A 17092-nucleotide genomic window follows, 5' to 3' on the forward strand; every position below is an offset into this window, starting at 1 on the left:
AGGGGAAGGATGGGAATTTCCTAGGATGGGCGGAGGGGAAATATTCTCGGGCCCCTTTAGTCCACAATATGTTATGCAACCAAGAAGTACTTACACACATTGCACTTTGTGATTCGACCTGCGACTAATGTTCCCCCATGCATGGGTGTGCATTCGATGTGAAGACCGTGCGCGGAAGAATTGTATATATTATTATATACAGATCTTTTATAAAGAAACGTTGCGCTCCCGACGTCAAGACTCATAACCAGAGAGAGATGCCACGAGCATGGATGCGATGAACCTTTTTGTCCTTATCAAATTATACTTACCGGTATTGTGTATATATGATAAGTGACACACATATCGCAATCAATGATATACTGAATCCAATAATTTCCATTAATCGCGTGGAACTGGCAATGTCAAATTTTGTCTGAAAAAAAAAACGTAATGATTATATTTAGCCGAGGCCCGATTCAAATAATATAAAGGGTTAATATTACTACATATTACTTTGATTTTTTTGTCTTCCACGCACATATTATATATTATACACTACAGCATTACACGTATTTACTTGATTCATCAATGTCTATTCAAGCTACCCCAGAAGATGTATTTTATATTAATCGTTAACAATTCAAGACACTCAGAACCTAATCCTAAATTATAATAATTGTCACAATTTAATCTATTATGAATACAATGCATTTCCTATTTCCTAACAAGAAAAATCGTTAGCGTCCTAAAGCATTGGTAAACATTTTTCAAAGCTTAAAAATGATAGATAATTTCTATTAAAGTTTAAAGTCTTAAAATGTATTTCTATAATAAATATTCCCCCATGCCGTTAAGCCGTTTAATTTTAGAAAAATAAAATATTTATTCATAGTATATATTTATAGACGCTGAGCAGACGATATAATGATAAAAACTTAATCCTCTAAAATTGAGAACATAATATTTTTGCGAGCTCGATAAGCTACGTAAACAACAAGCGTCTCTATAATAATATTTTGCACAATAGTAGCATGTAATGGTGATTTCAATTAATTAAATTATAAATAAGTTAACTGGGTGTACAAGTTTTTAATAACTTCTTTCAAAACTTTTTAACACCTATGATGGACCTAGGTATAAATTATTACTAAACTGGGTCATATTTCCAATGATTACTTTGTTCATTATAAACATAGAGGCATGTTTCGATATCGAAGGTGGACTCTAAAATAGACCCAATTTCAATATTAGGACGACCTTGTCCGCTTCCTATTTCTATGGTGAATTGTTAAGTCTAGACACATTGGACACAAGCTCACCAGATGACAATAATATGGTCTCATAAATGTCTGTGACGCTTGCACACAAGAGTCTTCAGCAATGAGGCGTTTCACTTGCAGGAGCTATTGGCTAAGATTAATCATGTTTATATACCTTCCAGATCACGTATAAACAGATTCCAATACTATGTAGGACTGACGTAATATATTTTTATACCGTCACAAAGACGTCTTAGTTATGCTGCCTTGAGCTGCAATCTAACTGTATTGACCTGTCTAGTTTAAAAAAATAATAATATTGTTTTATTTATTTTAAGTATCCAGAATTCTTGAAATAATTCTAATCTTATAGGATTAATGTACTGTTCAAGTATTCTTTGGAAATATTATTTTTAGTTTTAATGATATTGTTTGAAGTCATAAGGACGATTATTAAAAGCTTAGCGTGGAGCAGGAAAAGGCTCAGTGAACCCGAAGTTTATTTATAGATAAATTAGACTGTATATTACTCAGAGAAATGTATAAAAATATACACATATAAATATAAATAACCATAAAACGCCTATTGCTTCATATATTATTATAATAAGAAATTTTTGAAGCAATTTCATGCAGTTCTAGTTACATAAAATGTGTAGATAAAAATATATATGTTGGTACGTGTACACCGTTCTATTCGTACTCAAATCGTATATTATATGTACGTCGAGTATTGATCATTACCTGCGTACTTTGGTCATCATTGTCGTACACCAAATTCAATAAATGCTGAACCTCTACAGGGAAACACGGCGTGAAGTTGGTCCAACCGAAGGGGCTTGTTTCGTTAGGCCGTCGACCAACCCACAGCCCTTCTTCACTGCATTTACGAAACGCGTGGCCTCGATGAAAATAAAAGCAAGGTTTAGCCCGGATTAAAGCACACTGGTACGCGAACCATGGATGGTTACATTCTAGCCATGATCTGCATAGGCGTACCCAGGTATGAAGGAGGAGGAGAAGGGAGTAGTTTGGAAAAACTGCCTTTCTCTCTGGATATTATGTGCTTATGATTTTTTGTATTCAGTTACAATTGGGATTGCCTATAATTAGAAATTACATTGTATGTCCTGGTACGGAGCTTAAAATTAGTCTCCTTTGGGCAAAACCTGGGTACGTCTATGATGGCGTAAATTTTATGATGAAGTATTTGTTCGTTATGAAATATTAATAATACACAAGGCGGTAATATTATTTTTTTAATTGGTTATACTAGGTATAACTAGGTGCAAATATGTTCTTTTGTAGTTTATTTTAAGGAAATTTGTAATTAAAACAAAACATCAGAGGTTTCATAATTATTAATTAATTTATTGAAATCTACATAATTTGAATTACATATACGTGTACATAAGTATATTTTGAACACTAAATAAAAACACCCATCCAAGGAGACCTTAACGACAATATCAAGTGTATTATAATTGCATAATTAATTGAACCTTCAATACCCCTATCGATTTGATACTAGTTTTGAAACTACCCCCTTTATTAAAACCATTATTTTGTACAGCATAGTAATGCTCAAGAATGATGGTTAAATTTGTCGCAATTGCTTTGCGTAAAAAACAACAGTTACTGCCATTTAACTCAACAACTTTTATAAACGACGAGAAGCCTTTTAACCTACGAAAAACGGAAAAATACCTTGACGCACAGTTGTTAAGACATTTATTTCTCGTAAATTTTTTCAAATTCTATAAGACACGTGTCTTGATCTGATACGAAATACCCTAAGTTGCTATACATGTTTTATTACAATACAGATAGGTGTTGTACGCTAGTATTTGCATGAAATTATTCCAGTACCTAAAATAACGGAAGACAAAAATTATCTATCTGTATTTTAATAAAAAGTAGTATAATATCAGTCCCGGGTTCAACCTTTCCTTACGCGCGCGTTTTGGTAAGACGGTTGTATCAATAATATAGACGCGTAAGGGAGCAGGTGCTTGTTATAACAGTGGTAAATAGTAGTTTTTTTAATGATTATTTTTATACATCGTCATATGTCATTGTAGATAGAAGAAATTTCTAATATTTTCATTGATATTTTATTTAGTACTTATATACTAATCAATAGTTACGATGATTGTTGGAAATAAGGGCGCAAATGATTAAGCGCCTACTTGGAAGAACGAACTGGTATTTTTAAATATTTATTTTTATACCCTGTCACATGGCTCGCTTCATTTCGATTTCGTACCATTGTCTTACTAGCCCTCGTCTCCTGTATTATTTTATTTACAATAAATTGTATTTTTTAGTTTGTTACATTGTAGACTTATTTTCATCAATGATAAATAAAAAATAATACGATTTGGCTCCGCTGATTTAATTTAAAAAATTGTGGAAAACGAGAATTTTTCATATATTGTATATCTAGATAGAGTGGCGCGCTTAAATTACATTAAAATAATTAGGCCATACGCTACGTATTATGCTGCAAAACGTATAAATCTGAATTCAGGTTACTGAGCAGAATAATCGCTTTATTAATATCGAGATACAATGCGTTACCGAGCACAGACAGAAAAACTTGCTATCTATATCGTTGCTCAGCCTGTGGTGGTATCGCGAATTTTGAAAGAACATTGCACACGCGTGTTAAAAAGTAATAGACGATAAAAGGCCTCGCCTATCATTATTACATTTTACTATTTATAGATATCGAGATACATTCTTCGCAAAAATTATGCATTTTAGCCATTGGAGAAAAAACCCCGACATACATTTTTGAACACCTATCTACTAATAATAATTACATGCAACTGCCCACCCAGACGCCAGGGATTATTAATTAAGGTCGATTTTACATGCGGAAAACGCAAGATGAAGAATTTGTTTATATTAGAAATCAAGCGACACTAACTTAAATATATTTTTTTTATGGTTATTTACTATTTTTAATAATACTTAGTACTTTTTCTGTGTACATTACGGCACATTTCATTGCAAAATAGATTAATTTATCAGAATGTTAGAGAAATACTACGTATTTCTATCTAATATTCTATGTGCAAACTATGATATTGTTTCCCAAAGTAAACGTGGTTGACTAACAAAATCTATGGTGCTAGATTATTTGACGATCATTTTACTGTTTACAGAAGAGATTGCGAGAGCACTGGTTTTCATACCAATAAAGATGGCGGGGGCGTGTTGATAGCAATTTTTAACGAATTCTATTCTTTTCTATGTAAAGATATTTTTATTAAAGTAGAAATTATTCGATATACATTTAGTTGTGTATATCTCCCGTCTCCACTGAATAAAAATATCGAGGGACATTTTATAAATAATTACAGCCGCGTTATCGGTGCTGTTGGCATAAAAAATGTATGCCTAGTTGGTGATTTTAATGCAAGTTGTATCTCTTGACCAGTTTCTATAAAAATAAGTTGTGGTACACTGAAAGTTTGGCAAAGTTCATTGGTCCGATCTTTTAATCTTATTGACTTGGTGCCATTAACAATATTATTATATAACACAACAACGTTAATTACTTATAACAAACAAAATTTTGGACTTAGTTCTCGGCAATACCTACGGTTCGGACGATTTTTGATAATACTCACGTTAAATAAATTCTGGATATTGTAATTGAATTCATGAATATTGTAGCCCTAAAAACTAACAACATCTAGAGGTATTACTTTTACAAAGCGAATTACAAGAAAATTAAGTCAGAGCTAGATGTAGTAAATTGGGAAAACGAATTTAGTCTGTTATGTAAAGAATGTGGTATCTTTGTTTTATTAAGTAGAAAATGACATAATCGACAAACATGTTTCTAAATCCATCCCTGTTCAGCGGAAATATCCATCATCGTTCAATAAAAAAAATAATTAGGTTAACAAGAGAGAAAAACAAATTAAGGTCAGTGGGCCTTGTTCAGTTTTCGGGATATATCCGGCTTTTGCCCTTACACGCGTTATTATTGAAGGACAACTTAGATAACTATAAAGATAAAAGGGAGATAGGAGAGGCTAAAGTGCAATGAGGGTTTGAGCGTTTCTTGGTGTTACTTTGCAAGAAAACGGTGCTATACTTACTCGTGTTAAACCTTCGCTGCCCGCGAGACCATAAATCATCGGTACAATAGGGAGTAGCACGTGCGCCGCGCCACTTATCGATGAATAAGTTATCCTTAATGACTTATCGATTCCTGGAATAATGCCGCCGAGTGCGCGCTAGTGCACACTAAATTCGATTCTTGGTCAATGTGCATGTATAGTATACTAAAACCTAGTTTTAAAAGTGTATTTAACCCGTGAGGTAGCTGAATGTTTGCCGGCAAACATTGACAGCTACGCGTGTGACGGAAAAATAACCTTATTATGTAGTATATATGTAGTATATAAGGTTATAATCCCGTGACACACGCAAATGTCATGTAGCTGTCTTGGCTCGCCGGCGATTCACGAGAGACCAAGAGTTAAAGCTTTCTCTTATTTTGTTGCACTTAGGTTTCAGTTTTTATTGTAAAAAGTTTTTATTTAAATAATTTCATTTTTTTATTTCGTTTTTTGTGAACGATGTATCGTATTAATATCGATGAGATAGTGGAACATCACTATTACCTTCCATAAGATTTACAAGTGCAACAGAGAACATTATATAGGCATACCTTTTCCACACTTATTGCCCCGCGTGCAGCGAAGATTTGACGCGAGTATAGTACAGTTAATTATTATAATTCAATTATTGATACATTTATGACCGCAGAATTGACGAATGCCTAATCGTAACTTTTTTGGATAGAGTAAGATTGGCACGTGACGATTAACGCCCGAAATAAATAATCAATCCTAATCCAATGTATCCTATCATAGACTGATAATTCATTCGTTTTTTTGGATAAAGCATGCCAATAACCAATCCATAGATTGAGTAAGCTATCTCTAATAATAATCGATCTTTGAGAGGACGGATTACAGACTATAGATTCCCCTCAGTTTGAAAATGACAGTTTACGCTTGTCAATACCCTATCTAACCGTTTTGACATTTGATTCGATCATTGTAAATAATCGTATTTTCCAATCGGACCAATTCCTCGGTTTACTTCGTATGTTTTGAATATCGCTTGCACTGATTTTAAGGAAAAGAAAAGGCAATGGAAATTTCCATATTCTACAGTGATAGTGACGACAGTGATTTGGAGGGACTAGCTCAGCTATCCGATAGGGATACTGATAGCGAACGGAAAGTCGCGCTTCATCACGGGTAATGAAAAGAGTTAACTACATGTAGACCCTGGATGAGTTTGATTTCACGTTTAGATTTAGGCTTTTGAAATCTGTTTGCCAATCATTGTTAGTTAAACTGATGCCGTATATTCGTGTTACTTCTACAAGGTAAATAATATTTGACGTTATTTAGAAAAAATACCGTATCTTCCAAACTATTAGATAGCTACTAACTCACAAGGGGCAATTGAATTATTTTTTTTAGGAGCTATGGTGTTATTTATTTATTATAACTTTTATTCCAGACTAGAATAATGCATTACATACCTATTAATTATATTAGGCTGGAGCCTGTACACAGGGATAGCACTACTTTCAATTAGTGAAAGAATTATTAAATGTGTTCAGTAGTTCTTGTCACTATCCTCTAAACAAAGTGTAATAAATTACCTCGTTATATAATAACATCTAATGTAATTTATTAAAATCATAAAAATGTTCATTAGTTATCATTAGTTTTCATACAAATTTTATATAAAACTTATTCTAAAATATTTATATTATCACTCTCAGGACATTTGGTATATGGAAGCATCGCTTCCCTGTGGTTGCACTGACATTGCGCTTATCTTTACCTAAAGTTCAAGCAATAATAATTGCATCTGCAGTTTTGCACAAGATTTGTCGGAATGACAGGTTAGAGGAAGTTCTAATCGAAGTGATGTTACCGACTGCTGATATTATTCATAATGAGAACAGTACTTAGTCTGGCCATAAATACTGTTACACTTAATTATAAAAAAATATTACATTTGAATTTCGAATCTGTCATTTTTATACGATTGTTCATTGTGTTTTCTCATTTTGGCGCCAATACATTGTAAAATATTTTGCGATATTAAAATGGTGTGGGGTGATAAAGAGAACCGAATCGCTGTGATAGCATTACACAAAGTAGGTATGGAGCCAAATGCAATTTTTAAAACTCTCCATACACTTGGTATTAGTAAAATGTTTGTGTACCGGGCTATTAATAGGTACAATGAGACCTCCTCTGTTTGTGACAGAAAAAGATCTGGCCGTCCACGTAGTGTTCGTACGAAAAAGGTGGTCAAAGCAGTAAGGGAAAGAATTCGAAGAAATCCTGTCCGAAAGCAAAAGATTTTATCTCGGGAAATGAAGATAGCACCTAGAACCATGTCGCGTATTTTAAAAGATGACTTAGGACTTGCAGCCTATAAGAGACGCACTGGCCATTTCTTAACTGATAATTTAAAGAAGAATAGGGTGGTAAAATCGAAACAACTACTGAAGCGGTACGCAAAGGGAGGTCACAGAAAAATTTTGTTTACGGATGAGAAAATTTTTACAATTGAGCAACATTTTAACAAACAAAATGACCGTATTTATGCTCAAAGCTCTAAGGAAGCTTCCCAATTAGTCGACAGAGTGCAACGTGGACATTATCCGACTTCAGTGATGGTTTGGTGGGGTGTTAGCTATGAAGGAGTGACTGAGCCATATTTTTGTGAAAAAGGTATCAAAACATCGGCACAAGTGTATCAAGATACCATTCTTGAGAAGGTAGTTAAGCCCCTTAACATCACCATGTTCAATAACCAAGTATGGTCCTTCCAGCAAGACTCGGCGCCGGGTCATAAAGCTCGGTCCACGCAGTCTTGGTTGGAATCGAACGTTTCGGACTTCATCAGAGCTGAAGACTGGCCGTCGTCTAGTCCCGATCTTAATCCGCTGGATTATGATTTGTGGTCAGTTTTAGAGAGTACAGCTTGCTCTAAACGCCATGATAATTTGAGTCCCTAAAACAATCTATACGATTGGCAGTGAAGAATTTTCCCATGGAAAGAGTGCGTGCTTCTATTGATAACTGGCCTCATCGTTTAAAGGACTGTATTGCAGCCAATGGAGACCACTTCGAATAAGCTTTTTATATTTTTAATTGTTTTATATTTATGTATTAAACTGACACACTGTAAAAGTAATAAATGTTATTTGCAGTTAACAATTTTCTTTTTTCTTTATTACAATATTTATGGCAAGACTAGGTATAGAGAATCAAGATGTTGGAGAAAGAACAGCATTAACAAATAACTTCTTTACTTAGTAAAATAAAATACCTTCACAATCACTGCTATTTAAAATTTTATTCTGTAAGAAATAAGCTATAATGTTAAAGTTCGCTGTGAAAATACCGTGTTACTTCTTACTCCCCTTCATAATATTAGTTACTTACGTCTGATATTTGTAACCACGGCGCAGTGTGAGTTTTGCCGCATGGTACAAGTACATATCGAAAATCTACCGCCCGTAGGCGCCGGAGAATAAAAACAAAACATTTCAATAAAAAAGAACATTTCAATAAAAATTGCTTTATACCTATTAAGAAAGATACAGATATTTGCATATCCGAAATGCCAACATCCAACGGAATCTGCGTCGATTCTGATCTGATCAGGAGTCATTACAGGATAAATAGCTACTACGTATCCACCTACGCTTATATTGGGATATCTCTCTAATTCCCACGAATTTAAATGTTTAGCTTGATAAACATTCTTTTTCAAATATATGAAATAGGTATACATATATTTATATTATGCCTATTTTTTACATTTTCCCTAGCTACCCTTGTTGAAGAAGTTTTTTTGTTCATAATAGCTTAGCAAAGTGGCTTTACTGCACGTGATGTTAAGCGAAGTGAAGCCCATAGAAGTCTCTCTTGGATGGTCATTTTTGATTGTGTTCTTTGATCGTATAAATTTAAAGCTGCCTCGCAACGCGACGGCCGCGCGCGCACTCCTTTTATAGCCAGCCGCATGTACTATAGATGTCTGTGGAACATTCTTGAAAAACCCAGAATGGTCGGGACTCTAGTAAATTTGAGGCCCACTAAAGAGTGTCACGACATTCTGGATACGCTAGTATCGGCGAATATTAGTGGCCGTAACTATATTTTTGTCACTAAACTATTTGTTTAGTCGACAGCCACTAATTCGATGGTAATAATTACGTTTTTACTATCGCTAAGTATTTATAACAAAATTGCTCTGTTTTAATTTACATATTTTTGAAACCAAATGAAATATAAGAAATGTTTATGTACCTCATATGTATAATGTAAAATATATGATGTCACATAGTACATTAGATATCAAAATTAAAATTTCAACAATTAGAATTATATTATTATTTATTCATACTTTGAGTGTTAGTATTATGATATTGTGTCAACATGTAACAGGCACTTGGATATATGTTTCACTCAAACTGCTTATACAAGTGACCATCTAATTATGTGGTTATGTGGTCTCTGATTATACTCACTCGATGTATCGCTTAGGCGTTCAGTGGGGCAGTTTTGTTCAACAACTGCGCCTGCCTGTGTCGGCGGCCAGCACAGGTACCCGTCATAGGTTGCATTGCAATACGAATAGCCTGACAAAAAATATATATAATAAATATACGACAGCGACTTGAAAATTTAAACCAAATTCAATAAACTATTATAGGTAGTACAAAGTAATAATAACACAATTATTTGTCTGAAATCATAAATCAATTTAGACAACAATCGATTTTGTTCAAGGTTCGAGTGCTGATGTTTGATATCGCGGCAAAGTATTATAGTCCATTGAAAAGTTACATTTGGGGTTGCGTTTTTTAGAGGACCCAATTTTATTTTTTTGAAGTGTAGGGGGGGTCAGTCTAAAGCTAAAATCAAGTTTGTGGGGTCGCCACCCTTGTCCCACGGCCGCCATCTTAAAAATAGGGGTTGAAATGGTTTTACGATGTATCTGTTAAACTATTTATCTGACAAAAAATGTATGAACATTTTTTGTTGCAAATTAAACTCTCTACAACTTTGGTCTTGTAACTTTTGTCGTAGAACTATAAATAAAAAAGTTATAAGCGAAAATGTTAAGAAATTCAATGTTAAGCAATGTCCATTGCAACGTCATCAGAACGTGTGTTTATAAGGTTCATAATACTTTTTTTGTACTGTCATTAATACCCAAATACCCAAGGGTCTATTAAGGAACAAAAGAACATCTGCCTGCTATTATTATTATTATTTCTAACCTCTCTTATTGTAAGAATAGCTGATAATATTGTGTTGAAGTTGTAGTAAGTAAGTTATTTATTAGCATTTTGACTTTTAAAGTCAAAATGCTAATAAAAAAAAAGTAGTTTTCACTAAAGTTAAAATCGTGTCTAAAATCATTCGAAATCGTATAAAATACATCCGCACGTACAGAAATATGTAGCACAACTAAAAGATATAAGTTGAACGACAACTTCAACATAATATTATCAGCTATTCTTACAACAACAGAGGTTAGAAATAATAATAATAATAGCAGGCAGATGTTTTTTGTTCCCTAATGGTCCCTTGGGTATTTGGGTATTAATGAGAGTACAAAAAGTATTATGAACCTTATAAACACACGTTCTGATGACGTTGCAATGGACATTGCTTAACATTGAATTTCATAACATTTTCGCTCATAACTTTTTTATTTATAGTTCTACGACAAAAGTTACTAGACCAAAGTTGTAGAGAGTTTAATTTGCAACAAAAATGTTTATAATTTTTTTGTCAGATAAATAGTTTAAGAGATACATCGTAAAACCATTTCAACCCCTATTTTTAAGATGGCGGCCGTGGGACAAGGGTGGCGACCCCACAAACTTGGTTTTAGCTTTAGACTGACCCCCCCTACACTTCAAAAAAATAAAATTGCGTCCTCTAAAAAACGCAAGGTAAGGCCTAAAAAATGTAACATTTCAATGGACTATTAATTTTTCGACAAGTCTGCAACTATTATCGGATTACCCTGCTGTAATTTAAAACTGGTTCGCCGGCTCGTGTTTTGCATTCAAAAGGGTACAAAATCCTCTACACGAAACAAATTTTGTTTCAATACACACATTCTTTCTGTTATGCTTAGTCAAGGTACATGAGAATATTATAAAAGTATGAAACACTATAAAGTAAACAAAGAAGCCACCTCGGACTGGCAGGAAAGAAGAAATAAAAAAGATATATTATGTGGGAATACTTAATCTAAGGTTTTAATCTGTTTGGAGTTATTGGCTGGTTATTAAATATATTAAATGAAATTCGGACGTATGAAGAAAATAAGATACATAAGATTTGTAAAAATAAACAATAAAATTATTCAGAAGAGGTTCGCTATTTTTAACCACTTAAAAAAAAGGAGGAGGTTATCAATTCGACGTGAATGTTTTTTTTTGTATGTTTGTTACCTCAGAACTCGCTCATTTATGAACCGATTTGGATAATTATTTTTTTATTCGAAAGAATATTTCTCCAGATTGGTCCCATAAATTTTTTTCAAAATCGCTTTAGTAGTTTGGTTTTAAAACTAAAAAAACTAGAATAATTATGTAGGCTAAGTGAACGAAATCGCCAATTTTGCTTTCTTGTGACATTTTTAGTTATGTTTTTGCGTTGGATTTGGTTCAGTGTACTTCTCACATACTTATACATATAGCATAACACCTTTTCCCCGTATCAGGGGTAGGCAGAGGCGTAACATTTCAGCGCGATAGTCGTACTGCGTGTGAAACATATCAGTCGTTTTTGCGATGGGTTTAGTTGATTCTACTTCTTACATATAAATAGCAGCACACCTTTTTCCCATTTTAGGGGTAGGCAGCAGTTTAACACCACAGCGCGATAGTTGTACTGTGATCGAAGTATATGAGTTGTGTTTTTGCGTTGGGTTTGCTTGAATCTACTTCTTACATACATATATATATATAGCATTACACCTTTTTCCCTTTGTCAGGGGTACTCAGAGGTGCAACTTCTCAACGCGATAGTCGTATTGTGAGCGAAACACATCTACGCCATCGAGACAGTCAATTTTTTACTAAAACAAAAAAGCAAAAATAAAAAATTATTTTAACAAAAAATTAAACCGCCTTCAAAAACCACTCAAAACCATAAAATAGTTTCACATAACAAGTATATACTGGATACCAATTTTGGAGTCGGTGCCTAATTAAAATTGTTAGTTAAGCTAAATAAATACATTAACGAATATACGAAAACAATGTGCTGCCAGCGTACAAAGTCAGCAAGTCAGATGAACACACCTCCGCAGCACAGCAAATGGAAGCTATTAAGGAAATATTTAAATTTGTGAACTGTACTCCAAAATTGGTATCCAGTATACACCAGTTATGTGAAATTATTTTATGGTTTGAGTGGTTTATTGTAAATATTTTGTTAAAATTATTTTTATTCAATTTCAACATCCCACAACATTTTAGGGGCTCGTCCGGGATCAAGCTAAATATTGGCATGTAGTGTACAAAATCGATAAAAGACGAAGTATCACCGATGCAAATGCTTTGGGACGCTCTACGTAACGTCATTGAAGGCTACGGGATGTATTAAGGAGAATAACGAAGGTCCAGAATTTTACAGATAATTTAACAAGAATGCAACCGAAAAAAAAAAATATGAGCAGAGTCAAGAAGAAAAATATCACGATGTCGAGGTACCTACATATTTCTTTTCGCGATTTGGAGAAATCGATGAATATGTTACCGGAGAAGACACTTACCCTATTAATGAATTCAAATGAATGAGATGCAGAATTTGAAGATGTTTCTGAATTGCTGAAGTCTTCGCACAACGGCTTTTAGGAGGTACTGCCAAATTGTAATCGAAAGAGTAAAGCACTATACAAATCTGTGGGACTCATAAAAGAATTTACTCCAAAATTAAATAGTGTAATTATTGATAAGAGACTAGTTACTCGTAAAATGAAAAATGAAGAGACATACTAACAGTATTTCTTGGCAATGAAAGAAATAGCTTTACATGGATTACATAGAAAGGATGAAGATGCAGAACTGATTGAATATGTGATTGATGGAATTAGAGACGCTGAATCTAATATAATAATTCTTTATTCTGCTTCTGATCTTAAGGAATTTGGCAAGAAGTTAGAGATTTACAGCGAATTTAAAAAGAAAATGCTTTTTCGACTAATTTCTTCAACTTCGTCTTATCAAGGAAACCGAAAACAATCCAATTTTGGCACGCATAAGAGAAGATGCTTTAATTGCGGCGAGGTTGATTATTATTCTTCTACATGCACAAAAGGTGTTAAATGTCTTAAATTTAATGACTTTGGACATAAAGCCCCTGATTGCGCAATTAAACCCGAAGAGACGCTAAATGTTTTGAAAAAAAAAACATGGATCTAGTCCCATTTAAATGGGTGAAGATAGGTGTTACCATAATAACTTTCATAAAAGTAGATGATGTTCAAAATAGTCGTAAAATGTTACACTAAAGCAATGCAACAGTTGATGAAAAAAAAAAGAAACAAATCGATCTCTACAAAAATTAAATCCAGGAATATTCCAACAATTAAATATGGGTCACTTGAATTGAATAAATCGATGATAACTAAACATGTAGTAAATAAACCTAAAGAATCTAGTATGGTAAAAAAAAATAAGTTACCTCAATAAATGTCAATACGAATGGCAATAAAGTATTTGTTGTACCTAAGAAGATGAAGAAGATGCAAACTGTAATAATAAGAAAGAATCATGAAAGAGGATACTTTAGTATAGTAAAGACGGAAGAAAAGTTGGTTGGGCGTGGCCAATGTAGCGTATAGCCCAACTAAAGAGAAAAAATTAAAAAATGAAGTAAGTAGTAAAGTGTGATTTTTCTTATTATTTTAACCAAAGTCACTTCAGTATCCTAACTTAAATACAAGAAGAAAATGTTAAAAGCTAAAGAAAAGCAGTAACATTTTATATAGTTAGCGATTTAGAAGTTATCAAGAAGACACAGTTTTCAAGAAGGTCTAATCAGCACAATTAGGTCCGCTGATCTGATGAAGCCGAAGTGGGAAAACGAAGATATTTTATCTGAGGCAGATGAATAGTCAGGACAGCCGTGTGGGAATTTAAGATGGTTTTAGTCTATTTGAGTTACTTGCTGGTTATAAAACATACATGGTCTCCCAGAAAAAAGTATCAAGCGGTAGTCCAGAGACAGAGCACCCCTTGGGGTATCCGAATCACTTTATGATTTTTCATAGATTTCGAGTTATGAATATTCTTCTGAATTTTTGTGAATTTACGATTTGAAAAATTAAATTATTATTTTTTTAAGTAGAAGACTTCTTCGAGATTTTTTTGTTGCAATAAATTTTTTATTATTTGTACTTATTTTTGCTAAAAACAATGAGCTTCGTAACTGTAATGAAAATTATGAAAATGTTGGTGTAAAGTGAAAAACTTACGTTCTTTGAATTATGACTTAAATTTTCAACTTTAAATTAAAAATCTAAACAGGTGATTTCGTGCTTCTAAGGTAGCACATAATTTCTCCAGGCTCTCAACTTACATATTCATAAAAAAATAGCCCTTCATGGGGGCTACTTTGGCTAAAATTAGCCTTAAAAGAAAGCGAGATGGAAAATTAAAATTTGCCTTTAACTTATATTTATGTTTTTGACGTCTCATCATTCCTAAGATTAATTATTTAGTTTAATAACTAACTGAAAATGACTCCATGAAAGCTATGAGTTAAAAATTTGGTATATTTTTATGTTTAAGTATAATTAATTTTGCATTATTCGTTCTCGTAGTTTAAGGGTTGGTGCCTGTAATTAGAATGGGCCGACGGGATAAGTCATAAGATACCGAATTATTGCTATCTCTCTCTATTTCACGAAAGATTAATTAAAAGCCGAATATATTTTACGACAGCATTGTTTACGTTGAACTGCTTGAAATGTGTATTAAATAAGTGTTAGTACAGGTTCCCTGGTACACTTTTCATCGGTTATTACTATCAAGCTGATTTTTCGTGGGTAGCTTCCTTTTGACTAGACGCCGAAGTTTTTCCTTACAGTAATGATGGTAAATGGTAGCTTAATATGGGTAGCATGGACAAAATGTGTAGATTTGACGAATTTTAAAAAATTATTACTAACCGAATTTATCTTTGTTAATTATCGAGATAATTATCTAAATAACGTGAAAAAATTGTCCTACAAAATATAAGGTTTGGTTAGTGAGTCCCCTCTCTCCAACATGTATCATAAACAAGGTCATGAAAAATAATTATTAACCAGCAATTTTTTTTTATTATTGGTTAGCTAACATTTGCATAGCTTACTACTACATTGTTCTACAAATTGCGTGGTATGTCATCTTGGTCCTACGCTCATAAGTTGTCAATATCGCAGGACTTTTTTTTATTAGTAACTGTAGGACAAAGGTATCACATGATAGGTTAATATATTTGTCGTCCAAATAAAACAACGTCCTACAAAAAAAAGGTATGTTTTATTAGTCCTACAAGATTAATAATTTTAGGGTATACAAAATGAAATGAAATGAAACGATTGAAAATTGAACTTACATTAAATTAATTCTTAGTTAAATATACTTAGTTATATAAGAATATAAATTTAAATCGTAAAGAAATTAAGCACATAAATTATTTTTCTATGCAATATAAAATATATTGGATGGCAATTGATAATTTAATTTACAGGCATTCTCGAAAACAATCGAGCATTTCCGAACATAACCGAACTCTCCGACTGTTAATGGAGTAAATTGAGAACATGTGGAAAATTTTACTATTTTCATAAATATATAAAATATATAAATTTTTATCTATTTTCAAATATATTTATCTTATAAACTAAATTTTTGAAGAAAATATGAAAAATATACTTTCTATAATTATTATTAAAAGAATACAGCAAAACTTACAGATTAATATTACTTACTCCTTTTTTTTTTCAGATAATTACGTAAAAATATGAACTTACAAAATTATTTTTTATTTATTTAAAATAAAAATAATAATCAATGGACTTACCTTTGCTTTACCTTAAGACCTACCTTACTTTTACCTTAAGACAAATATTTAGATTTTACTCTAAATTCCTTGTAACAAGAGGAATGATAACCGATTATTTAATCACTCCAACTTTCAACCAATACAGCATCACAAAATTTGTGTTTATAATCCTACGAGCAGATAATAAAGTCTTACAAGAAAGCCACATATCTTTATTATTTTTTGTATTTCTTCTCTTTTTTCTTGAAAATTAGAGTTTTCAGATAATAAATTACACAAAAAACACTCCATTATTATTTTGCAGCACAGATTACTATTCAAATTATTTTTCGAAAGACGAATAAAATAGGAGGTTGACTAAAAACATCTTTACATGGTTATGATCGACACAAGCATGGGCAAGCATGAAATACCTAGTCCACAGTAAACAATGCTGTGCGCATGCGTTTGTGAGCAAGGATAATAGTGTGCCTCAGCTCCAATAGCAAAATGTACAAAATAATATTATTTTTAATTTCATGAATTTCAACTATGTAAGTGGAGGACTGGAATAACGTACCACGCAATTTGTAGAACAATGTGGGTAAACCATGCAAATGTTAGATAACCAATAAAAAAAATCAGCTGGTTAGTAATTATTTTTCATAACCAAGGTCATGCCTTGGTTATGATACATGTTGGAGAGAGGGGACTCCCTAACCA

The 17092-nt window shown here is 32.8% G+C and overlaps 1 protein-coding gene across 1 annotated transcript in view; it reads right to left on the reverse strand.

The window, feature by feature from the left end:
* The window catches only part of LOC115455748 (PDF receptor), a 94268-nt gene that overhangs the window by 19107 nt on the left and 58069 nt on the right, over positions 1-17092 (reverse strand). Inside the window, exons 3-5 of the mRNA XM_037444037.1 lie at positions 9838-9948; positions 1986-2143; positions 312-415 (exon numbers count right to left, since the gene is read on the reverse strand). Of these exons, the coding sequence (XP_037299934.1) occupies positions 312-415; positions 1986-2143; positions 9838-9948 (373 nt within the window). The remainder of the gene's footprint in view (positions 1-311; positions 416-1985; positions 2144-9837; positions 9949-17092) is intronic.

This window comes from Manduca sexta, chromosome 27 (genome assembly GCF_014839805.1).
Source record: "Manduca sexta isolate Smith_Timp_Sample1 chromosome 27, JHU_Msex_v1.0, whole genome shotgun sequence".
Taxonomy (NCBI): domain Eukaryota; kingdom Metazoa; phylum Arthropoda; class Insecta; order Lepidoptera; family Sphingidae; genus Manduca; species Manduca sexta.